Genomic DNA, 26,565 nt, shown 5'->3' with positions numbered 1-26,565 from the left:
CCGCCTTGCCTCTCGCTTTGGGGTCTCCGTGAAACAGAACTCGCCACCTCCGAGTTAGTGTCTGGGGAAGAAGGGAGAGATCTGAGACTGGTTTCTCAAGAAAGACCAAGGAAGAACTGCCAGAGGAAGGCCGGGTGTGTCCCAGCCTTTTGGAACCTCAGAAAAGGAACACGAAGTAGTAGCACACCACCACCACTTTCCAAGTAAAAGTTACATCCTGTCCCAGATGGTGGGTCTGCAGCAACGGTTTAAACCTGAGTTCCCCTGGCCCTCAAGCCGAGACTTTGTATCCAGAACCTCCGTTCCTTCACCTCTTTCTCTTTGGTGCAACCAAACTTTCGGAATCACAGCGGTTGAGAAAATTCCCTTCTTGATGTGTCAATAACTAATCAACTTCATTGGCAGCTTTGAAAAAAAAATTTTGTAACACACGTGGCTCACGTATTTGAAGTTTAGCCTTATGGGGAGCTTTAATGTGGTGACTTTGACCTGCAACTTGAAAGACAGACGTTCCACACTTGATGCTCCGTTAGTTGTGGAAGAAAATAAAAAGCATATCACCTCATAAAACAAAGGTCAGTAACACTTCCCATAAATTCCAGGTCCACAATCTTACACCTTAGCAAATTATGTTTAACACATAAATATTATTGTTTTTTTCCCTTTGGCTTATTTAACTGTTAGTTGTCAAGATGTAAGTATTGTGTGCATATGTTTATTTATTGGTTTGTGGAAAAGCCAATTGTTTCAAGTAAGCTCCTAGGAAAAATACTCGGTTTAACTTGAGTTGGCATTATTGTGAAATGTAAGTCATTTAATAAAGATAGACTAGTGGTTATGGTGCAGTTATTGATAGTCTTTAAAGGATTCTAATCACTATCTGAGGACTGATAGCAATCTGTATTGAAATGTTCCCTATTTGTGATAAAATGAAGGGAAAAGTAATGAGTTTTTCCTAAAGTTAATGCACTCACTTTAAAAGATTCTTTTATTCTGTTACTATGTCGTAAATTTTTTGATGTTAACTTGTCCTCTCAAGAAACAAAAAATATAAAATTTTTTAGATTTTTAATGTCCTTACTTGGTAAAATGTAAAGTTATCCACTCAGTGTTTATCTCTTCTTCATTATTGTCATTGTTGTTGTTATTATTCTTAATGGTTCATCAAATCCAAAAGTCTGAGAAATACTGACCTAATTCCTCTCCCAGCCTTCACATTGTATGATATCTAAACAGGTAGTTATCTAGTTGTTAAAATATTTCCAGGAAAAAATGATTCCACCTAATACATAAATGTTTACATCAGATTAAGAGAACAGCAGAGACATTTTATTTTTTAAATCTTTTCTCCATTGTATAAGCTACATGAGTGAGAATAAGTGAGAGGGCACACAGCGTTATAGTTGTCTGGTGCTTTAGAATATTCAAAGAATGAGGACACGGGGAGGGGGAAGGGTGAGCTGGGACAAAGTGAGAGAGTGGCATGGACATATATACACTACCAAATGTAAAATCGATAGCTAGTGGGAAGCAACCGCATAGCACAGGGAGATCAGCTCGGTGCTTTGTGACCACCTAGAGGGGTGGGATAGGGAGGGTGGAAGGGAGACGCAAGAGGGAGGAGATATGGGGATATATGTATAGCTGATTCATTTTGTTATACAACAGAAACTAACACACTATTGTAAAGCAATTATACTCCAATAAAGATGTTAAAATATATATATGCTCTTATCTAGGATCTCACATAAAAATAAAATATTCAAAGAGCTGTCATCATCTCATTTAATCTTCACAAACAACCCTGTGAAGTAGGTAGGACATAGAGACATTTGGGTTGCTCTATGTCAAAGGAAAAAATGTTTGTCCCAAAAGTAAGAAATGGGTGAATTATGCATTATATATCTTTATAGCTGGAGAGAAATAATTGGCAATGGACCATTTAAAATGAACTTGCTTAGTGTTCTACTTATTTAAATCACAGTTTACTTAATGCTTTTGTGTTAATTGGCCCGATTGGACAACACAGAGGATAAAAACTTATTTCAGTTTCAATCGTGTATAGTCTTATCATACACTTTTTTTATATATATAAATTTATTTATTTATTTATCTATCTATCTATCTATTTATCTTTGGCTGCGTAGGGTCTTCATTGCCGCGCACGGGCTTTTTCTAGTTGCTGCGCTTCTTAAATGTGCTTTTTTTTTTTTCTTTTGATAGTCACTGCACCAAGCACCTTCAGCCATCCTATCTTAGACTTCCTTTGTAATCACTGCTGTGGACATGATGTTTTATGACCTTATGAAATGAAAACTCTATCTTGTTAAAAACAAAAACAAGCAAATAAACAACGACAACAGAAACACCTCAACTAGCTGCTTATATAAGCATTTTGTTTCCTAACTCTAGAACCCCTCTGTTTCCATACAGTCTCTGTATTGGCAAAAAAGCAAAAACAAACAAAAATCACCTTGTTAATTCCCTTGCTAGCAAGGTAATACAATTTAGCACATGTTCAAGAGAAAATTGTCTAAGAAACTTTGTTTCTGCTAGTTACTTTCAAAGCTGTGATAGTAACGCTCTCTTCTTTAAAAGTTTCATTTTAAGTGGTGTGATTACATTATAGGAATTATCTTGTAGGGCTGATTATTCAGCAGTGGTAGATGAGAAAAAAAAAATGTGCTGAAGTCTGAGTGGAAAGTTTCAAAAGAGAAAGATTAATGAGAGAAAAGATGCTTCTAATTGACCAAGCAGGTGCTTTTTTTTTTAAGTGCTTGGATGTATTTCGGAAAGAGGTACAAGCTTTGAAGGGCCAGAACTGCAACAGAAGAAATGATTTCATTAAAACCGTGATTTTACATTAAAAGATATTCCCGTATTCTCTGACACTGTATTTCAGGTTCCATTGCCCTAGGAAAGAGCTCACGTTTAAGGCGGGTCTGAGGCGTGCCAGAACAGTCTCCTCCCTCCACCTTCTTCCTCCTTTCTCCAAAGGGCTAGGCACCCTCCTCCCCCAGACGGCTGCTGGATCCGGAGAAGCAGTGGGGAGTTCTGCTACCCAAAGCTTTCTACATTCCTGGCTGTCTGCTTCGGCTGCTGAAGGGCTGCCTTCTATCGGGAAAAGAAAGGGACTTCAAACCTTTCATATAACGTCCTCTCCTAGGAAATTATTGAGCACAGGTAAGAAATATCATTACTCGTTATTTAGAAACCCAGGCATGGCAATTCGAGGTAAATAAATAAGCTAGAAAAGCGATTGAGAGGTAACTTCTCTGACATCACTATGATGGGCGACTAGTCAGTAACAACATAAGGAACATAGCATATTCAGAGGAAAATCTTTTTCTCTCTTTTAGCCAGCCTTGGAGAGTATCACTTCAGAGGAAATGTTCTCAAACTTTTTGGTCTCGTGACCTCTTTATACTCCTAAAAATTATTGAGGATCCTGAAGAATTTTTGTTTCTCTATGTTTTTTACTGTAGTACTGTCATTTACTGTATTAGAAATTAAAGCTGAGAAATATAAAAAAATAGTGACCTATTAATTTATTTTAAGATAACAATAAGCACATAACATGTTAGCATAAATAACATTTTAAATTACGGATAACTATATATTCCAAAAAAACTACTATGAAGAGTGACATTGTTTTTATTTTTACAAATCTCTGTAATATCTGGCTTAGAAGACAGCTGCATTCTCATCTGCTTCTGCATTCAGTTTATGCAATATCACTCAAAATGTAGCCCCTGGTAAACTTTATTATACACTCCTGAGAAAATGAGAGTGAAAATGACAAATCACATCTTAGAATTATTATGAAAATCGCTTTGACCTCGTAAACCCCTGAGAATCACTGCTTTAGAGTGTTAAAATAAATAAGCTTCTATTTAAAGGGAGTCTCAACTCTGAATCAACTATTTTAAAAGCAAACAAAAAAATTGCAAAAGGTTGATAATCTTGATGGAATCTGCATCAGCACCCTTAGGCTGGCCTACGTTGGACAATATTATAGCATTCCCCAGGAGAATTTTATTTCACATGAAGGAAGGGCTGAGTAAATATCTCCATTTGAAAGTATAAATAACAAAAATTAGGACACTCTTAAACTCTTCTTTTTGCCTATATCTAGCTATTTCAAGTTCTATTAAATCTTTCTTCAAAATATCTTTTTAAATCTGGCCTGTCCGTAATATACCTACATGAATATTATGAATTCTTACATAAATATTTATAGTTTCATAGCCTGTCTCTAATCTTTTTCATAATACCCTTGCCAGCTCAGTAATCTGCTTTCCTATTGCCTGTGAGATTAAATACAAACACTTCTATGTGAGTTCCCAAGCCCTCCATATTCTAACCCCACCCTACCTTGTGTTTACTGCAAGACAGCAGAATTGTTCCACTACAGTAAAAAAATAGCTCCAGGGCTTCCCTGGTGGCGCAGTGGTTGAGAGTCTGCCTGCCGATGCAGGGCACACGGGTTCGTGCCCCCGTCCGGGAGGATCCCACATGCTGCGGAGCGGCTAGGCCCGTGAGCCATGGCCGCTGAGCCTGCGCGTCCGGAGCCTGCGCGTCCGGAGCCTGCGCGTCCGGAGCCTGTGCTCCGCAACGGGAGAGGCCACAACAGTGAGAGGCCCGCGTGCCGCAAAAAAAAAAAAAAAAAAAGCTCCTTTCAACCACCCCCCACCATAATTTTGTGTTAATTATCACATAAATGCTCTTCCACGTTCTCCTCCATCTATTCAGTCAAGCAATCAGGATTAAATTCAATTCTCCTTTTCCCACAAGGCCATTCCAGCAGTTCTATTTTGGCTTCCTGCTTTGAGTCTGTATTTAGCAGTTGATTATATACACCTTTTTTTTTTTTTTTTTTTTTTTTTGCGGTACGCGGGCCTCTCACCGTTGTGGCCTCTCCCGCCGCGGAGCACAGGCTCCGGACGCGCAGGCCCAGCGGCCACGGCTAACGGGCCCAGTCGCTCCGCGGCATGTGGGATCCTCCCGGACCGGGGCACGAACCCGTGTCCCCTGCATCGGCAGGCGGACCCTCAACCACTGCGCCACCAGGGAAGCCCTATATACACCTTTTATCTTTAACTATTTACCTAAATTTTTACCTGAGTCTTCTTCCACCCCCACTTGTACCACGACCACATACTTACCTTCGTAAGATGGCAAAATTTTGAAGGACGAAATGACTTACAGAACTGAAAATTTAGATTTTGATCTTGTTGCTGTAGAGATGATTACCTGCCTGATTTTAGTGAATTAATTAGGTAACATGCTTCCTCATTTCATCCCATACCTATTCCACAGAATGAGAATTCCAGAGCAAAGATAAACATAATCATTATTGCTTTTCAAGTTCAAGACATTTTTACTTTTAATCTAATAGTATGCTTTTAAACTCCCAGTGGCTTAGCAAAGCTGGTTATATAATAAATATTCCATCAATATGTGTTGTTTTAGAATTATGAGGAAGTGGCTCCTAGGGCATTTGCCACATATAAATAGTTCTCTCTTTGCAGCCTTAACTAGAATCTACAATTACAGAATGCTGGAGCTGGAAAAAAACTTAAATATTGACCATGCAACTCTCTCTTGTCTAAATGAGGAAACTGAGACCCTCAGAATTAAATGACTTGCCCCAGAAAAGATTGGAACACATGTGGTTTAATCTCCATCATGATTTTCTACTGTTCACTAGCCTCTGGCTAGTTTCCAAGGCTTGTATAACTGAAACTTTTTGTTGTTGCAAAGAATCAGTTATCGCTGCTTACTCCTGAGAGGATCTGTCTGGGGTGGTTTATAACTCTTTTTTCTTTCAAGTCAATAATCTCAGAATCTTAGATGAAATAGTCAAAACATTTTTATCCAATGGGAACTATAATTTTCACAGATTAGAGTTAAGAAAGCAAAGGAACATGGATGAGAAAGGAAAAGAGGAAAATTAGGGGGGAGGAGAGGAAGAGGAACACGATACTTGTAACCATAGATGTATTGAGATCCAACAAAAAGTGCTAAGAAAATAAAGAATTCAAAATAAACACTCACATGAAATAAAAGAGAAAGTAAAGAAACTACTAGGAAAAGAAAGAAGAGGAAGACTATTAGAGAAATTATTTTATTTTTAAAAATCTGTTTTCAGACTTCCTTCATATTCTTTCCCTTTCTCACTGGCTTTCAGATGGAGTTTAAGTTTTAAGACAGAAAAAAATTTCTGCCATTCCCTTTACACACTGTTGTCATGGCGACAAGGCTTATAGCAAACATTTATTTAACATTTATTGAGCTCCTACTCTGTATAAGCTCTTTCCAGGTGTTAAAGATTGAAAAAACAAGACAACTCATTGCCTTAGAGAAACTCAGACGGAAGTCGGCACACCTATTTGTAATCTTAATTAAGGGTAATAAGAGGTATTTTAGAAGCATGAACTTTAGAAGCATGAACGTGGGGAGGGGGATGTGGGCACTGAGGAGAGAATGATTAGCTAGGAATGGAGGGAAGTTTTCCTAGAGGAGATATTTGACCTGTGACTTAAAGGATAAAGGGTGAAGAGGGTTTGGCAGGCAATAAAGGGAGGGGAAGTTCTGGCCTGGCAGGGGAAATAAATGAGTACAGCATGGAGTGAGTGAGAATCTGAAAGCAAGAAAACCAAGTAGAGGAATATTAAATAGAAAATACCAGAAGTGACAAGGGCTAGATTTAAAATAGTGCTGGTGGAGATGGAGAGGAGATACCAAATTCTAGACACATTTCTGAGTTATAATCTACAGTATTTTTGAGACAGGAGAAGGTTAGACAAAAGAGTTGAGAAGGACTCCCAGGTTTCAGTTTGGGACAGGTTATTTGGACATACTTTAGAAAGTAATTCATTAATATATCTTACAGTTGGAACTGTGGATCTGGAGCCAGAAATTGAAATTTGCAAGTTATATATCCCCCAGTAACCGCCACCCTCTCTCTTTATAGCTAAACTTCCTGAAAGAATAGTTTATATTCACTGTCTTTACTTTTCTTTTTCATCCCATTCTGTCCTAGATCTTTGTCCACCTGCCTTCCGTTCCTCCACTTTCCCTAAACTGTTCTACTGATACCAAAACTTCCTAATTGCCAAATTCAATGAACAAGTTTAAGCTTGTATCTAAATTATGGACTGCAGCTTCAGACTCCAAGCAGCTCCTCTTGACGTTCCTTTGGGTTTTTTTGTTTGTTTGTTTGTTTGTTTTTGTTTTTGCGGTACGCGGGCCTCTCACCGCTGTGGCCTCTCCCGTTGCGGAGCACAGGCTCTGGACGCGCAGGCTCAGCGGCCATGGCTCACGGGCCTAGCCGCTCCACGGGGCATGTGGGATCCTCCCAGACCAGGGCACGAACCCGTGTCCCCTGCATCGGCAGGCAGACTCTCAACCACTGCGCCACCAGGGAAGCCCTCCTTTGTTTTTTGACTTCTGTGTTATCTCTTAGATTTGCAAAACTGAATTATTTTCCACTCAAGCCTGTCTTTCATCCTGTTTTCTTAATGAGGTAACCACTCAACAAATTGCCCAAGCCAGAAACTTTGAAGTCATCCTCAGTTCCCCCTTCTTCCATTTGACCCACAACCAATCAGCTAAAAAATCCTGCTGTTTAAGCTCTCTTGAATCATCCCCACAACCACTGCCTTAGTTTGTAGCCTCATGAACTCTTAACTGTTAAAATTGCTTCTGCAGTTGTTTTCTGGCCTCTGTCCAACTTTATCCCATCAAATCCGTTCTCTACACTGCTGCCAGAGTGAGGTTTTTGAAACATAAATTTGACCATGTCTTTCTCCTACTGAAAGTAAGTCAGTACTTTCAGAAAAAAAGTTCAAACTCTTTAGCCTGCTTAAACAAGGACTTTATAATCTGACTCTCCTTTACAAGCTTTTGGCAAACAACTACACTGCAAGTTACATTTTATCTGAATTGAACTAGTCAGAATCAAACTAATTTAATATAAAAATAATAGTCTCACTTTATAGGCAAAATGAAATATGTGAGCTCCAAATGAAATAGTTTATCTAGAATGACAATTTCAAAGCTGGTAGGCCAAGTGAGTTGTGAACTGTTGACAATATTGCCACATGGAAGTGTCTTGTATACCTGGTAGAAATAGCTGCTTTCATGTCATTATAATGTAAGCTCAGCTATTCTTTAAATACCTCAGAAGTTCTTGAGACATAACAGCTTATTGTGGTATTATTTTTTAACAGTTATTACTATTATAATTTTAGATATTTTTTCATTTATTCATTCATTCAGCAAACATTTATCAGACGTCTGCTATGTACCAGGCACCATTCTAGGTACTTGGAATACAAAACTGAACGTAACAGAGGTTCTTTCTCTTATGGAACTTACATTCTAGCAGGGGAAAAATAATAAAATAATAAAGAATGTGCTAACAAACCATGTTAAAATATTTGAGGCCAGATTTTGATGAAATTGTCAAGAAGGTATAATTTTTCTTTGGGAATCTCAGCCATTTATTTTCAATATCCCCACCCCCACCCCTGCCATGATGCCCTTTCATCAAGGCACTTAGATATTCCAAAAGCTTATTCTTTCTCTCTTTTGTTTTTTTATTTAAACAATATATATAGAGAAGCCTGTGGTTCTCTACACAGGTTTCTCTATAGATATTGTTTAAATTAAAATATAAAAAAATTTTTAAATAAATTAAAAACCATACATATGTGTGTGTGTATATATATATATATATATATGCTTATATATTATATATGAACTGAATCTAGATAAAACTGTTAAATAGCCACCAAATAGAGAGTTGGTTCAAGATGGTGCCCTCAGAAGATCTGGAACTAACCTCCTGCCACAGACAGCAGATCTACAGCTACATATGGATCATTCCCTCTGAAAAAGACCTAAAAACTAGCTGAAATCTCCTCCAAAAAAAAAAAAAAAGCCACATCTAGATGGGTAGGAGAGGGAGAGACATGGTCTCACCAAAAAACATACCTATGGTGCAGCAACCCACAATCAGGATTGATATCACAAAACAGAGCTACTACCTGAGGAGCAAGAGGTCAGTGCCCCACATCAGGGAACTTGGGAACCGCACCAAAGAGATGAGCCCCCAATACATCTGGCTTTGAAAATCAATAGAGTTTACATCCAGGAGAACCAAAAGGCTGTAGGAAACAGAGATTCCACTCTTAAAGGGCTTGTGTGCTGACTCACTCACCACAGGACCCATCACAAAAGTAGCAGTCTGAAAAGCACCATATGTGAAGGAGATTCATTTGCTAATCTTAAAGCATCTGAGGGAGATGCAGGAGCGTTTTGGGACTCTTTCCACCTGGATGGAGGCACTGGCAGATGCTATTTTTGCATTTCCCCTCTATCTTGCTAGCACTGGCACTGGTGGGTGCTATCTTTGCACTCTACCTTTAACCTGCTAACACCACTGGGTACACCACACCCCCACACTGCTCTTGTGGCCCTGCCAAGGTGAGGCATGTGTGCACAGCCCACATGAGGGATGCTCCTCCAGCCCCTAGCTCTGGTGGCTGGAGGGATTGCGTTTCTGGGTCCCATGAATCTGAAACAATCAGGGAGTTCTCTGAAGGCTACCACCCTCAGGGTACTGCACAGACAGCAGACTGTACCTCCAGTCTCCCTGTGAAAAATGACTGATGACTTGTCCTGGGGCTTCAGCCTGAAGGGCACACTTCAGGTTTACCACTCATCTAGAGGCTATAGAAGTGCTCTCAAGGAACACAGGCTGGGGGAACCATCTCTGCACTCTCTTTCGCCTTTGCTACAGTTCACCAGCACCTACCAGAAAAGAGCTCACACACTCTACTGGAGCCCCGATTTTTGCAACTGTAGTCAGAGACACCTTCAGATGGCCAGGTCTGGAGGCTAGCAGAGTTTACAATTGCAGTCCCACAGGGCAATATATATTTGCATATCTTAAAAGCTGCTGCCTGAAGGTCTGGCTTCTAATCAGCCTGAAACTAGGTGCTGACTGACGTCTCCCCCTCTGGAATACCACAGGTCTTGGCACACCCTCAGCACTTGGGACCTATCAAGAATAAATCAGGCTGCATAGACAATCACAAAGGTTGAGTGACAACCAAGAACTAGGGCAAGGTTAAACAGTAAGGTTCATCTCTATACAAGGCCATTCCTTCCAGACTAGGAGAGATAGCTGTTTTGCCTAATACATAAAAACAAACACAGAGGGTCCAGGAAAATGAGGAATGAGAAGATTATGTTCCAACGGAATTAATAAGATAAAACTCCAGAAGAAAATCTTAATGAAAAGGAGATAACTAATTTACCTGATAAAGATTTTAAAGTAACGGTCATAAAGATGCTCATTGAACTCAGGAGAAGAATGGATGAACACAGTAAGAACTTCAGCAAAGAGATAGGATAAATAAGAAAGTACCAAACAGAAGTCACAGAGCTGAAGAATACAACAACTGAACTGAAAAATACACTAGAGGGGTTCAACAGCAGACTAGATGAAGCAAAGAAAGAATCAGTGATCTGGAATACAAGGCAGTGGAACTCACCCAAACACAGCAAAAAGAAAAACAAATTTTAAAAAGTGAAGATAGCTTAAGGGACCAATGGGACAAACATCAAGCAGAATTGCATTCACATTACTGGGTTCCCAGAAGGAGAAGAGAGAAAAGGGGGCAGAAAACTTGCTTGAAGAAATAATAGCTGAAAACTTCCCTAACCTGGGGAATGAATCAGACATCCAGATCCGGGAAGTCCAGGGAGTTCCAAAAAAAGATGAATCGAAAGACACCAAGACACATTATAATTAAAATATCAAAAATTAAAGAGAGAATCTTGAAAGCAGCAAGAGAAAAACAATTTGTGATATCCAAAGAAGCCCCATAAGAGTATCAGCAGATTTCTCAGCAGAATCTTTGCAGGCCGGAAAAGAGTGGCATGATATATTCAAAGTGCTGAAAGAAAGAAACTTCCAACCAAGAATACTCTACCTGGAAAGGCTATCATTCAGAACTGGAAAAAAGATAAAGTGCTTTGCAAACAAACAAAAGCTAAAGGAGATCATCCCCACTAAACCAGCCTTACAAGAAATGTTAAAGGGACTTTTTTAAGCTGCAAAGAAAGTGCACTAATTAGGAACAAGAAACATATGAAAGTAAAAATCTCACTGATAAAGGTAAATATATAATAAAGGTAGTGGATTAATAACATTAGTATAAAGATTAAAAGACAAAAGTAATAAAAAATAACTACACAATAACTATTTAAGGGATACAGAAAGTAAAAAGATGTAAAATATGACATCAAAACATAAAATGTTTGGGGAGGAAGTAAAAATGTAGTTTTATAATGCATTCAGTCTTGACTTCTTATCAACTTAAGATATACTCTTTTATATATAAACTGTTACATGTGACCCTCATGGTAACCACCAAGCAAAAACCTATAGTAGATACATACCGAAAAAATGAGAAAGGAATCTAAGCATAACACTATAGAAAGTAATCAAACAATAAGGGAAGAAAGAAAAGAAGAAACAAAGAGGAATGATAAAAAAAGAGAAATGAAAACTATTAACAAAATGGCAACAAGTACATAACTATCAATAATTACTTTAAATGTAAAGGAACTAAATTCTCCAATCAAAGACAGAGAGTGGCTGAATGGATAAAAATATAAGAACCATCTATATGCTGCCTACAAGAGGCTCATTTCAGATGTAAGTACACATACAGATTAAAAGTGAAGGGATGGAAAAAGATATTTCATGAAAATGGAAACCAAAAGAAAGCTGGAGTAGCTGTATTTGTATCAGACAAAATAGACTTTAAAACAAAGACTGTAATAAAAGACAAGGATGATCATTACACAATGATAAAGTGATCAACCCAGCAAGAAGATATAACATTTATAAAGATCTATGCACCCAAAACAGGAGCACCTAAATATATAAATCATATATTAATGGCCTTAAAGGGAGAAATTAACAGTAAAGCAGTAAGAGTAGGGGATTTTAATATCTCACTTACATCAATGGATAGGTCATCCACACAGAAAATCAATAAGGAAACATCAGCTTTAAATGACACATTAGTCCAATAGACTTAATAGTTATATACAGAACATTCCAGCCAAAAGCAACAGAATACACATTCTTCTCAAGTGCACTGAAGTTCATGTGGAACATTCTCCAAGACAGACAATATGTTAGGCCACAAAACAAGTCTCATCAATTTAAAATGAAAATCATATCAAGCATCTTTTCTCACTACAATGATTTGAAACTAGAAATCAATTACTAAGAAAACTGGAAAGATCACAAATATATGGAGATTAAACAACATTCTACTGAACAACCAATGGGTCAATGAACAAATCAAAAGAGAAATTAAAAAATTATCTTGAGACAAGTGAAAATGGAAAATTAACATGCCAAAACTTATGGGATGCACAAAAGCAGTTCTAAGAGGGAAGTTTATAGTGATACAGGCCTACCTCAAGGAACAAGAAAAATCTCAAGTAAACAATCTAACTTTATACCTAAAGGAAATTAAAAAAGAACAAATTAATCCCAAAGTCAGTAAAAGGAAAGAAATAATAAAAATCAGAGCAGAAACAAATGAAATACAAACTAAAATGACAGTAGAAAAGATCAAGGAAACTAGTGTCTGGTTCTTTGAAAAGATAAACAAAATTGACAAACCTTTAAGTAGACAAGAGGAAAAGACAAAGAGCTCAAACAAAAAAGATCATAAATGAAGGAGGAGAAATTACAACTGATACAAAGAAATACAAAGTATCATAAAAAACTACTATAAACAATTATACAGCAACTAATCAGACAACCTAAAAGAAATGGATAATTTCTGGAAACACACAGTCTTCCAAGACTGAATTGAATCAGTTATCAAAAAACTTCCAACAAAAAATGTCCAGGACAGAAGTCTTCACTAATGAATTCTACCAAACATGCAAAGATTAATACCAATCCTTTTCAAACTCTTCCAAAAAACTGAAGAGAAGTGAATGCTCCCAAACTCATTTTACAAGGCTAGCATTACCTTGATACCAAAATCAGACAAGGAAACCACAAAAAAAGAAAATTACGGACTAACATCCCTCATGAATATAGACGAAAAGTCCTCAACAAAATATTAGTAAACTGAATTCAACAATACGTTAGCAGGATCATACACCATGATCAAGTGGGATTTATTCCAGGAATGCAAAGATGATTCAACATCCACAAGTCAATGTGATACACTAGATTAACAAAATAAAGGATAAAAATCATATGATCATCTCAATAAATGCAAAAGTCTTTGACAAAATTCAACAACCATTCATAATAAAAACCCTCAACAAAGTGGGTATAGAGAGAGTGTACCTCAACATAATAAAGGCCATATATGACAAGCCCACAGCTAACATCATAGTCAACAGCAAAAAGCTGAAAGCTTTTTGTTTAAGATCAGGAACACGACAAGAATACCGCCTATTGCCAGTTTTATTCAACACAGTATGGGAATTCCTAGCTAGGGCAATTCATTAGGAAAAAGAAATAAAAGACATCCAAATTGGAAAGGAAGAAGTAGAACTGTCACTATTTGCAGAAAACATGATTTTATATATAGAAAACCCTACGACTCCAAAAAAAAAAAAACTGTTAGAATAAATGAATACAGTAAAACTGCAGAGTACAATATCAATATACAAACATCTGTTGCATTTTTATACACTAACAACAAAGTATAAGAAAGAGAAGTTAAGAAAACAATTCCATTTACAATTGCATCAAAAAGAATACAATATCTAGGAATAAATTTAACCAAGGAGGTGAAAGATCTGTATGCTGAAAACTATAAGACATTGATGAAAGAAACTGAAGAAGACACAAATAAATAGAAATATATTCCATGCTCACAAATTGGAAGAATTAATATGATTAAAATGTCTGTATTACCCAAAGCAATATACATATTCAATGCAATCCCTATCAAAATTTCAATGGCATTTTTCACAGCCATAGAACAATAAATCCTAAAATTTGTATGGAACCACAAAAGATTCCAAATAACCAAAGCAATCTTGAGAAAGAAGAACAAAGTTGGAGGCATTACACTCCCTGATTTCAAACTATATTACAAAGCTATATTAATCAAAACAGTGTGGTATTAGCACAAAAACAAACACATAGATCAATGGAACAAAACAGAGAGCCCAGAAATAAACCCACACATATATGACCAATTAATCTATGAAAAAGGAGGCAAGAATATACAATGGGAAAAGACAGTCTCTTCAATAAATTGTATTGGGAAAACTGGACAGCCACATGTAGAAGAATGAAACTGATCAACTATTTTACACCATACAGAAAAATTAACTCAAAGTGGATTAAAGACTTGAATGTAAGACCAGAAACCATAAAACTCCTAGAAAAAAGCATAGGCAGATATTTCCTTGACATCAGTCTAGCAATATATATATATTTTTGGCTCTGATTCCAAAGGCAATGGCAACCAAAGCAAAACTATACAAATGAGACTATATCAAACAAAAAAGCTTCTGCACAATGAAGAAGCCATCAACAAAATAAAAATTCAGCCTACTGAATGGGAGAAGATATTTGCAAATCATATCCAATAAGGGATTAATATTCAAAATATATAAAGAACACACACAACTCAATAACAACAACAACCACAAAAAACCTGACCTTAAAAATGGTCAGAAGGGGCTTCGCTGGTGGCACAGTGGTTAAGAATCCCCCTGCCAATGCAGGGGACACAGGTTCGAGCCCTGGTCTGGGAAGATCCCACATGCCACGGAGCAACTAAGCCCATGCACCACAGCTACTGAGCCTGCACTCTAGAGCCCGTGAGCCACAACTACTGAGCCCACACGTCACGACTACTGAAGCCCACGCACCTAGAGCCCGTGCTACGCAACAAGAGAAGCCACTGCTATGAGAAGCCCATAGCCCCCACTCGCCACAACTAGAGAAAGCCCACGTGCAGCAACGAAGACCCAACGCAGCCAAAAATAAATAAATAAATAATTTTATAAAAAATATTTTTTAAAATGGTCAGAAGATCTGAATAGACATTTTTCCAAAAAAGACATACAGATAGCCAACATGTACATAAAAAAGATGCTCAACATCACTAACCATCAGAGAAATGCAAATCAAAACCACAACGACTTATCATCTCACATCTGTCAGAATGGCTATTATCAAAAGAACAAGAAATGACAAGTGTTGGCGAAGATGTGGGATAAAGGGAACTCTTGTGCACTGTTGATGGAAATGTAAATTTGTGCAGACACTGTGGAAAACAGTATGGAATCTCCTCAAAAAGTTAAAAATAGAACTACCATATGATCCAGCAATTCTTCTTCTGCTTATTTATCTGAAGAAAACAAAAAACACTAATTCAAAAAGATATATTCACCCCTGTGTTCATTGCAGGATTATTCGCAATAGCCAAAATATGGAAACAATGTAAGTGTCCATCAATGGACGAATGGATAAAGAAGATATGGTATATATAATGGACTACCATTCATAAAAATAATGAAATCTTGCAACAACATGAATACATCTTGAGAGCGTTATGCTAAGTGAAATAAATCAGACGGAGAGATAAATACTACATGATTTCACTTATATGTGGAATCTAAAAAAAAAACAAATGAACAAACAAAACAAAATAAAATAAAGCTCATAGAAAACAGATTAGTGGTCAACGGAGGGGAGGGGGAGGGGGTGGGCAAAATGAGTAAAGGGGATCAAGAGGTACAAACTTCAAGTTATAAAATAAATAAGTTATGGGATGTAAAGTACAGCGTGTAGACTATAGTCAATAATATTGTATTGCAAATTTGAAAGTTACTAATAAGTTGTCTTAGAAGTTCTCATCACAATAAAAAAAAAGATTTTTGTAACTGTACAGTGACAGATGGTAACTAGATTTATTGTGGTGATCATTTCACAATGTATACAAATTTTCCATAATAAAAAGTAAAACAAAACAAAACAAAAAATAGCCATCAACTAGCATTTATTTTGTGTTAGCTTAATTTGGATTAAGTGTTTTCTACTGGGTATTAATTTCCTGCTTCCTCTGTATATGTTTGACCTCAGCAAACTATGCTAGAAAAAATTTGAGTCATTTCTCAACCTCTAAGTATAGACGTATGAACACCCCCATATATACCAATTGACAACTGTGACCCAACCACCTTCCTTGGAGCACCAACCATAAAACTGTCCTCAGGAAACCAACGGACTTCTGAACTCTAGAGGAGAATTTCTTAATCATTTCTGTGGCATGGACCCTCATGGACAATCAGGTGAAGTCTGTGGATCCCTTCTCAGAATCACGCTTTTATATGCATAAAATTAAATACTTAGAATGAGAAAGGAAACCCTTTGTAATTAGAGGGTTATCAAAAAATTTTTAACAAATTTTGAGAAGGTATATATGTGCATCTTTATTAACACATTAACAACAAGATGTCCTGTTGGGACTAATAACTTCCATATATTTCAAAGTAGAAATGAGTTTAAACCATATTTCAAGATCTCTGCAACAATTACAATACAGTAAGAAATATGTATGTCTATTAATGATAGTCACAGGTACTGTGAATAATACTGTGGTTTGTTTCCTACACCATAATGGAAGGAACTGTTAAATTTCAGTTAGAAGTTGGTGAAAATAACTTGTGTAATTTTTTCCCCATCCAAGTTCACAGATTTCCCAGATTTAGAACCCCTGCTCCATAAACAAAGATCTGGAAGGATATACACCATACTGGAGTGGGGTTGGGTGGGGTGGCACAAAGGAGAAGAGCAAAAAGAATTTTTAACATTTTCAAATCCTATATTATTTGATGTTTTACAGGAAGATTGTATTCATGTATTACTTGTGCAAAAAGCATAGTATAGTCCAGACTCCAGATCAAAAGCTGCTGTTGCTCAGAGAGAAAGAGAGCCATCAGATGCCAGAGCCCTTCAGCCTCCTCCCACCTAGCCCCCACTCCCAGGTAGAAACACCATTTTTTATCATTGCCTCACCTTTAGCACTTTGACAATGAAGTCACAATCTGCAGTCTCTCACTCACAGGATCCCATTGGTTGTAAGACAGAGATAGAACCAGCCCCTAGTTAAAGGACAGGATTAGGTGTGTTTCTGGCATCCTGTATTTATTCTGATAATATATGTATATTTCCACCAAAATACTGGAACAATAATTCAGTTCAATAACGGACCACACATCCACCCTTTATAACATTGTTTAATGAGAAAATGCTTTCTAGATTCCGAATATCTAATCGTTTGCGAAAGAACATTTGAACTTGTACATTCATAAACTGAAGATTCCTGGCATTTATTAAATGTCCAGAGTGTTCGTCAGCATGCTGGATTTCTGAAATTGGAGGTAGAACAAGGCAATAAGTGGTAAAAGATTCCTTTTGTGTAAAAGGAACAATCACTACCTTTTAACAGATGACTCTTTGCTTTCATTAGGAATAAAGATGGCTGCTGACCCAGTAGAAGACAATTGCATCAGCTTTGTGGAAATGAAATTTATTAACAATACACTTTACTTTGTAGGTAAGTTCAAAACCGTAGGCCAAATACAGGGTTTAGATAAATGTATTCAACTAGAAAAGATGTTGTAAGGTGAACTATTAAGTGACTTGTTTTTTGTCACCAGATTCCATTGTAACACTAATGACACACTTCTCTTGAAAAAAAAAAAAAATACTGGATCTCTAGAAATTAACCATAACATATCCAAGGTCCCAGCACGTTGTCCTGCCACATGTCCTGGCACTTAGTTAGTAGTAGCCTACTCACAAGGTGGCTGCAGGTGCACGTCATGAAAATCCCAGAAAATTGGATATACGATTTCCCAAAGCAACCTGGCAAATTATGTAAGCGATACATATCTGAAATCTAGAGTTCTGTGAGTTATACCATTTTATGTAAATACATTTGACAAATAAAAACAGATTCTTATGATTAAACTTCCTTGGGCAGTTTAGTTTCATTTGAAAGCTTCATAGAAAGTTCTTAGGTGACTTTCCATTGAAGCAATACATTTAAGAGTAAAATCTATCACTTTATAAAATTTCTTTTTGGCTACAATTTTCAATTTATAAACCCTAGATTTAGGTTTTATATCTAACATACCTGAGATCACACTAAGTCTAATTAGCTTCATTTTATGGGACCTTTTGGATGATTATATTATATTTTTATGGGGCCAACAAAAGCCATCACCAGTAAGACAGGGGTTAAAGAATGCAGAGGGGCAGAAAAGAGTAATAAAAGAGAAGGGTGAGAGGAAATTGAGTAGAAATATAGAATTTAACATATTTTGTTTCTCTTTTTTCCCCTTTAGCTGAAAGTGATGGTAAAGTATAAATTTATTTCTCTTTCTTTGTAAAAATAAATAGCTACTTGAGTAAGCGTCCCACCAGCACATCCCTATCACCATTCTCAGCTGAAAAACTGGCACCAATCTATTTGAGAAGCTAATATTCCCTCAAAGGAATGTGGACTCAGTAGCACTGCCTTGGAATAAAGATGACTATAAGGGAATTTCTAATAAAATACGCTTCTCTACATCTTAGGAAATTCTCAGCTATTAGAATCTACAAAACAGACCTTGCCTGTTACATAGATCCTGAGATTAGCAGAAAGTCATGGATTCTCTGGAGTACATAGGAAAAGGGGTTGAAGCATGAGAATTGTTGCCCAAAATCAGGAACATCTTCCTTCTTCAACCTTCCCTCTCAGAAGTGCTCTGAAAAGAAGCCTGGGAGGCTCCCAGGGTTCAGAGAATTCTGGAAGTAGAGGAGATGGGGGAAAGTAGAGCAAACAGACCTATTAGGTTGAGTCATTGTCTTCCTAAGCAGATGTACCCATTCCTTGTCCTGTTGGCATTCAGGGAGGATCATACGTGTATAAAGCCTATGATCCTCTAACGCAGGGGTCCCCAACCCCTGGGCCGTGGACCAGTACCAGTACCGGTCCGCGGCCTGTTAGGAACCCAGCCGCACAGCAGGAGGTGAGCAGAGGGTGAGGGAGCGAAGCATCACCTGCTGCTCTCCATCACTCGCATTACCGCCCAAACCATCCCGCCACCCAAACCACGGCCCCAGTACATGGAAAAATTGTCTTCCAGAAACTAGTCCCTGGTGCGAAAAAGGTTGGGGACCGCTGCTCTTACGGACCCCCAGATTATTAAAGGTCATTAGTTTTTCATACTTTTCCTTAAAAAGCACTTTCTCCATTCTTAAGATGATCCTTACTGGACTGGAAATATACAACAGGAACTTTTGAAAAATACTATTCCTTCCAGTTTCTTTTCCAGATTTATTGAAATGTTATTGTCATATAGCTCCTCATGTTTCTTAAAGATTGCCCTACTTCCATTTATTTGATTCAATAAATATTGGCATCTGTATCTCTGGCACTATGTTAGGCCCTACAATACAGTTGTGAGCAAAACACAGTTCCTATAGGGGGAAGCAGGCACATTAGGGAGGCAAATGGAATGTGGTATGTTAAGTGTTATGAAGGCACAGATGCTATGGGAGCACATAGAAGGGCACCTAATTTAGTCCAGTAGATTCTGGGAGGGCATTTTGAAAGAGGAACAGAATTGAAGAGTAAACAGGGGTTAGCCAAGAGAAGGTATTCTATGCAGAGAGAAGAACACATGCAAAGATCAAGATATGAAAGAAAGCATGGTGTGAGGAATTAAGAGTAATTCAGAATGGGAGTAGAGTAAGAGTAGGAAAATGGTGAGAGAAGAATGATAAATAGGGTACAGATCGAGAAGGTTCTGTTATTCCACGATATGGAATTTGGACCTTATCTTTGGGGCAATGATGATTCATTAAGCACAATATGTATGATCTAGGATACAGATTAGCTTGCTGTAACAAAGAGATCCAAAAATACAGTAACTGAATAAGATAGAAAATATTTCTCTCAAATACGAATCCAAGTAGGCAGTTCAGTATTAGTATGGCTGGATGCAGCCTGATGATGTTGGAATCTAAAGTTTCTTCTGTCTTCTTCCATTCCATCATCCCTAGTTGTTGAACTCATTTACATACTTGAAAATCATCATTACACTTCCTGGGTCCATATCCCAGCTAGCAAGAAGGTGTTCAAAATAAGAGGAAGACAGGCCCACTCCTTTTAAAAGCTCTATTTAGAAGTTGTAAACATCAAATCCACTCATACTCCATTGACTAGAATTTAGTCATATGGCACCAACTGCAAGGAAAATATGGAAAATATAATCTTTATTCTGGGAGGCAGTGTCATTCATTAAAATTCAAAGATAACATGATTGTATCTCTGAATTTTAACTTTAATTAAAATTGAATTTTAATTCCTTCTGGCTTCAGTATAAAGAATTGCTGTGGGGGCAAAAAAAGAGGGGAGGGGAATGCCAATTAAGAAGCTATTATTGTAGTCCCTATAAGAAATCATGGCGACATGAATTAAGGTAGGCACAGTGGGGTGCCATTGAAGAGCAGTGAATGGATTTTAGGAAAACTTGGAAGAATCAACAGGACATGGATTTGGAAGGGGATGGAAAGAAAGACAGAAAAGATGATGCCTATGTTTTTTCACGTAGGCAATTTGTACCATTAAGTGAAATAAGAAATGCAAGAGGAAGAGCAGGGTAGAGAGGTTTGCAGGGCAAAGAGGAAGACAGATGATGAATTTATTGATGATGAATGATGATATCTGTGGAACATCCTAATGGAGATGTCCAATAGATTCTTGGACATGTGGTTCTAAACTCAGGAGAAAATATGGGGCTGGATATACGGATGTAGGAGACATACATACAATAGAAATTACATCTGAAGCTATAAGAATAACATGACAAATCAGAGGAGATGTGTAGCATGAGGAAGTAAAAGCCAAGGACTACACTCTGAGGAATACATACATTTAAAGGATTCAGTAGAAAGAGAAGCTAATAAAGAACAGAGCAACCAAAGAGGAAGAAGAAAAACAGAGAATGCCACAGAATCCCAGGAGAGCATTTCAAGACAGAGATAATAGGCACTGTGTTGAATTTTGTAGCCTTGAAAACCAAGAGCCAGAAAGTATCTATTACATTTAGCAACAGGGAGTTTGGTGATCTCGGTGAAAGCAATTTGATGGAGAAATGGAGCCAGTGAGGAGAAGCTTGCAATGAGTAGAAGGGTGAATAGAAAGTAAGGAAATGCTACATACAGTTCTTGCCAGAATCTTGGTTGTTAAAAGGAGGAGAGAAACAATACTAGCTACAAGGTGGGATTCTGTTGATGGAGGTGTTTTAAATCTCAAAATGTAAAGCCTTATGTTTTTCTGATTATAAAAATAATTTGTTTATTATAAATAATTCAGGCAATGAAGATAAGAAAATGAGAAACTAAAATATGAAAAAAACCCAAAATATTCATTTCTATCATTTTGATGTTTTATATATATATATAAAATACTATACCTAAGCTTCTTTTTCTAGTTTAATACACATGGACATCTTTCCATGGCAATGAATAATTACAATTATATTAAATTCATGATAATTCATAGTAAGGGCATATCAAAATTTATTTGATCGATTCCCAATTGATGGACATTTAAGTTATTTCCACTTTGTTTTTATTATTAAAGTGTTCCCATAAGCATTCTGGTAGAGAAATATTTACACATTTCTCTAATGTTTCCTTAGGATAAAATCCAGGAAGTAGAATTGCTGAGTTGATGGAAGAGAGGGAATAATTGATAAATCAAAGTTTAATTGAAAGTACATGCAGAGCACAAATGGGGTGAACCTTAGGTAGCAGAAGATCCACCTTTTTCACATGTCCCTTGGGACAAGAGGGTAGAGAAAATAACAGGTGATGCCATAGTTAAGTTTGTAAGTGGAGTAGCAGGAAATCATTTGCTGAAAGTGAAAGCAGAGGTGATGATGCAGAGATCCTGAGGAGAATGAAGAAGGCTTGAAATTGAAGCTATGGACTATGGAAGAGAATGCGGAACTGGAAAAGAAGTATTGACAATTGATGTGTTTGTTATGGCGCCAATTTGCACATTTGTATGATTGTTTACCAGCAGCGCACTCAGCAGCCAGGTTTAGAGTTTTGTAGTAAAAGGCAAATGAGTTTGGGATTTAAGATACTGGCAAAAGTGTAGATAAAATGATGAACCATGAGGTCCAGGCTGCATAGAGAAGAAAGGGAAGACAGGAAGAGGTTAGATAGGAAGAAAATGTAAGAATCAGGAAGACTCAGTAAAGTGGAAGAGAAGTATAAGAAGACTAAAAGGATAGGAGATTGTGGTCAAAAGTAGGATATTTGAATTTAAGATTTCAAAAGTAGCGTGGTTCTGAGTGATAACAAGAATCAAGGTATGCCCCTGGAAGTGGGTAAAACACTGTGCAACTTTACCTTAGCTTCTATAACAGAAGATAGTGATTGTTATTGAAAACTGGAATATATAATATGCTTATTTGTAAATTTAGAAAAAAAAGATTATTTTTTAAATGAGATTTCATGTGTGTTGTAGAAGACCTGGAATCAGATTACTTTGGCAAGCTTGAACCTAAGTTCTCAGTCATACGAAATTTGAATGACCAAGTTCTCTTCATTAACCAGGAAAGTCAACCCGTCTTTGAGGATATGCCTGATTCTGACTGTTCAGGTATTTTTTTATATACATTTGTAAACATGGAAATGACAAGCTACTTCTTCCCATTCCATTTAACTGACTACATTTTCTGTGATAGACCTAATGCTTACATGAAAAGTCATGGTAGTAGTAATTTCACTTACAAGAAACTTTATAGGGTATCCATAATTTTTAGTTGGGCTGAAAAATTGATACAATAAAGATAGTGCTGGGGTCATGATCTTTGAGCCTACATTTGGATCACCTTCCCTTCACTGTAATTGCATTAACTGTATATGCTCTCCATTGAGTTGGATCCTTAATACCTGCTGGTTATAGCTGAAATTGCTGATAACATTTTCAGAAGTCAAAATTAAATATAAATATACAAGCACTTCTAATAAGTCTGTCTTCCACCAGAAATTTAGAGTGCCTTAGAAAATGAATAACTTTATGTGCCTTCCAAGGAATGAATTTCAAATAACAGAGTTTAGGCAGAGTTGAAAAAGTGAATGATGTACTCTTGAAACATGCTGAAGTTTTACCTTAACAGATAGAGCTTTAATATTCTCTTTAGCGTTTAAAAGCTAAAGACAATCTTTTAGAATTCAGAATATCTCTAAAACACTATAAAAGTTGCTGCATTTGTATTATAATACATATTTAAATGTGTTTTAAAGAATATGTGTATCACTGTGTATAAGTCTCCTTCTGCTACATGGCTGAATCTCAGAGTGTGGGATTGGTAATAGTCCTATTAAGGATTATCCTTTGGCTAATTTCCCTAAATGCTTATTTGGAAAAATTCTTCTAACTAGTGTTCTCATTTGTGAATGTTTATTTTAGATAATGCACCCCAGACCATATTTATCATATGTATGTATAAAGACAGCCTCACTAGAGGTCTGGCAGTAACCATCTCTGTGCACTGTAAGAAAATTTTTACCCTCTCCTGTAAGAACGAAATTCTTTCCTTTAAGGTAAGACTGAGCCTTAATTTGTTTTAGTTATACTGATGTGCAAAATTAGAAAACCAAAATATCCCCAGTCCAACCTTTTGTCTAGAATAAGGATAGCAAGAAGTAGAGAACCATTAAAATAGACAGTTACTAAAAACTGTCAAGCTCTTTAACCTACTGTAGTAACATCATGGTTTTTCTGAGCCTGCCGTAGGGAGGAAGAGGATCAACACTTGTTTCATAACCTAGGTCTTCTGAACAATTAATCTATAGATGAATAATAATACAGAATATATATATATATTATCATGTTTAAGAACTGCATGTGACTTTCCAGAATAAGTCCTGCTACACAGCATGAAGTTAATCGTTCTTCTGTAAACCCTCTACTTTGTAAATTATGATGATAATATTTTAATCCCTAATTTTTTGTTTTTTGTTTTTTTTGTGTGTGGTATGCGGGCCTTTCACTGCTGTTGCCTCTCCCGTTGCGGAGCACAGGCCCTGCGGCAATGGCTCACGGGCCTAGCTGCTCCGCGGCATGTGGGACCTTCCCGGACTGGGGCACGAACCTGTGTCCCCTGCATCGGCAGGCGGACTCTCAACCACTGCGCCACCAGGGAAACCCAATCCCCAATTGTTTTGTTCCTACTTCTTAGCCTAAGTCTATGTTAGGCTACAACTTTCAGCTTTCAGTTGATGTATGTTATTTTTAATGTTAATCTAAGTGAACAAAATTAATAGGATCTGTTGTAAAAGCAATGGTATAATGTATCTCAAAGCCAGGTATAAATTATTTCTGACCACTGCTTTTTTCTCTATCCTCCATCATTATTTTTCTCTATTTTTTCCATTATTATTAGATAAACAACCATTAACTGTAGATATGGGTTGACCCAGAAAACTTTCCTCCCAATGAAAGCAGGCAGGGTATGCTCACAAATTGACAGTGTTTCAAAGGTGAATCCCATGTCTTGAAGGCTTTCTGAGTGGGGATTTGCCAATAAAGAACCGCAATAAAGATCACCCAGTTCCCACTGAAAGTTAGAGTATGACTTTCGTAGACATGCCAAGGGGCAACTTGGGAGGGAGGAAAAAGCCACTCTAAAATGTAATGCAGATAAGATTAGTGTATCTGTAACAAATAGAGCCTCCAAACAAATCCCTTAGCCATCCCCTTCCAAGCAGAGTACCACCTCTTCAGGTGACAATTTGAAGTCCCGCTCCCTGACCTGACAGGTAGGAAGCTCAGTTATTGTAATGGCGTTAGAAGCCTGGAGGTGGACAGGCAAGGTGGAGAGGATTAAGCATGTTGTTTCTTACCAACAAAATCAGAAGGGAAAGAGGGAGATGGCCAAGCTGAAGCCATGTGGGATAGAGGAAAACTAATTCAGCTGCAGAGACAGAGTCAGAAACTGGGAAAAGCCTGATCTATATATAAGTAGATTCTTATTGAGAGACTGGGGAGAGTGTCAAGAAGATGGAAAAAGTGCTTGGCAAATAATAGAATTAATTAATTCTATTATTAATTAATTCTAATTATAATTAGGGAGAACTAATTAATCCTCTCCTTAATTCAAGACTCACACTTATTGATAAAGGACAAAGGTCAAGAGTTATGGCTATAAATTCCACAATTGATTGAGAAGTTTGGGGAAAAAAACAGGTTCTTTCAGGCATCTAAGGAGGATGCTGGGATGCTATTTTGGGTCTGAAGGTCTCTCTGTCAGTCCTTAGGATCATGAAGATCTTTGCTTCCAGAGGGTCAAAATTAAGTTCAAATTTTCTGCTGGTTCTGGGATTAACATGGAAAGAACGTGAGGTGGTCCTCACATTTCTAGTCCATCCTGAAAGTAGGCATGATGCAAAAATAGGAAAAGTGCCCGCAGTACTGTCAGTTAGGTGACCAGCCGGATTATAGTTTCAAGTGATCTAGCCATTCTTAGGAAATCCCTACTCCGCAGCTGAGATATAGGAATCACCATCTGGCCTCCCAGGGCAAGGTCCAGCCAAGAGACAGACTACTTTCAGGATAGAAACTCAGGACTACTATGGAACTGGAATGCTTGGCAGGGAAGCACCAAAAGCTGCTAACTAAGCCCTAGAACAAATAATGGGTCTATTTATAGCCAGTTTCTGTTCTAGGCTCCACTGAAGGAAGCAGCTGGGATTACTGCCACTTCCTGCCTCTCTCACTGTTGGTTCACAAACTGGAGCTACCCTAGGCCTATGGGTGGAGGTCATCAATGTCTTTAGCTGTGAATGGCTGGAGAAGACAGGAACTGATATTAGCCTAAAAAGGTTGTGGTCTTTGCTGGAACTCTACTTCATCTTAAGCAAATATGAACTCCACTTAATGGGAGAGGAGAGAAGGAAATCATCTGATGGGTATATTGGGAAAAACTAGAGGCCTGGACCTGAATGTGCATTCCATAGTGTTATAAGCCAAAGTGGACAAGAAGAATGGGAGGTTAGAAATTAAGAGGGAAAGGAGATCAGTATTCCTATAATCAGAGATTTTTTTTCTTAACTCTTGAGAATATAAACCTCTTTAGTTCTGTGTAGTAATATATTTCAAAATAAACTGCACATATTCATATTGGTCGTGACCTAAAAAAATTAAGTAATTTTTTTTCTCTATAGGAAATGAGTCCTCCTGATAATATTGATGATGAAGGAAATGACATCATATTCTTTCAGAGAAGTGTTCCAGGACATGATGATAAGATACAGTTTGAGTCTTCATTGTACAAAGGATACTTTCTAGCCTGTAAAAAAGAGAATGACCTTTTCAAACTCATTTTGAAAAAAAAGGATGAAAATGGAGATAAATCTGTAATGTTCACTGTTCAAAACAAGAACTAGATATTAAAATTGCATAATTTGAA

General features: G+C 37.3%; 1 protein-coding gene across 3 annotated transcripts; it reads left to right on the top strand.

Moving 5' to 3' along the window:
- Positions 1 to 14: 14 nt before the first annotated feature.
- Positions 15 to 26,565, top strand: IL18 (interleukin 18). 3 transcript variants are annotated; one of them, XM_067751025.1, is made up of 8 exons: positions 15 to 575; positions 2,903 to 3,183; positions 16,926 to 17,067; positions 17,553 to 17,639; positions 18,433 to 18,444; positions 22,617 to 22,751; positions 23,565 to 23,698; positions 26,321 to 26,565. In XM_067751025.1, exons 4-8 carry the CDS (start codon positions 17,561 to 17,563, stop codon positions 26,540 to 26,542), a joined length of 582 nt encoding a protein of 193 aa, XP_067607126.1. In that variant the 5' UTR covers positions 15 to 575; positions 2,903 to 3,183; positions 16,926 to 17,067; positions 17,553 to 17,560; the 3' UTR covers positions 26,543 to 26,565. The 3 variants fall into 3 exon arrangements, with proteins under 3 accessions (XP_067607126.1, XP_067607128.1, XP_067607127.1); XM_067751027.1 differs by lacking the exon at positions 18,433 to 18,444 and having other exon boundaries at positions 17 to 575; XM_067751026.1 differs by lacking the exons at positions 15 to 575; positions 16,926 to 17,067; positions 18,433 to 18,444 and having other exon boundaries at positions 2,921 to 3,183.

This window comes from Pseudorca crassidens, chromosome 9, assembly GCF_039906515.1.
Source record: "Pseudorca crassidens isolate mPseCra1 chromosome 9, mPseCra1.hap1, whole genome shotgun sequence".
Taxonomy (NCBI): domain Eukaryota; kingdom Metazoa; phylum Chordata; class Mammalia; order Artiodactyla; family Delphinidae; genus Pseudorca; species Pseudorca crassidens.
This window is presented reverse-complemented; position numbering and strand designations above follow the sequence as displayed.